Source organism: Trypanosoma theileri, assembly GCF_002087225.1.
Source record: "Trypanosoma theileri isolate Edinburgh chromosome Unknown TM35_Tth_41_V1, whole genome shotgun sequence".
NCBI lineage: Eukaryota > Euglenozoa > Kinetoplastea > Trypanosomatida > Trypanosomatidae > Trypanosoma > Trypanosoma theileri.
In genome coordinates this window covers 223,996-224,354 of record NW_021639883.1, presented here as the reverse complement: position 1 = coordinate 224,354, position 359 = coordinate 223,996, and the positions used below count along the sequence as shown (strand labels likewise).

Sequence of the window (359 nt, the reverse complement as noted above, 5' to 3'; positions counted from 1 at the left end):
TAATAATAATAATAATAATAATAATAATAATAATAATAATAATAATAGTATAAAGACTACAGAAACCACCACTCCATCCTCTGATGTCCCTCACGCTATTTCCACTTCCAATGCGGAAAAGAATAATGTGAGCAGTGATCCTATTATATCCGCCAGTTCTCTGGATTCCATGTACACAGACGAGGGGAGTTTATATATTCCCATTGACTGGTGGCGGGCACAAGATGCGGAGATCCGCGCAAATGTCTCGTGGAACCGCAAGCGACGGAAATTAAAACACATCCGCCACGCACATGTGAAGAGAGATCACACACCGCACAGTAATAGTAATAATAATAATAATAATAATAATAATAATA

At 37.3% G+C, this 359-nt stretch overlaps 1 protein-coding gene across 1 annotated transcript; it reads left to right on the top strand.

The window, feature by feature from the left end:
* Position 1: 1 nt before the first annotated feature.
* TM35_000411850 (uncharacterized protein) lies at positions 2–358 on the top strand (the record flags this gene model as incomplete). The annotated part of the gene is made up of 1 exon (XM_029029893.1): positions 2–358. A coding segment is annotated over one exon (357 nt), but the record flags the coding sequence as incomplete, so codon positions are not given.
* Position 359: the final 1 nt, after the last annotated feature.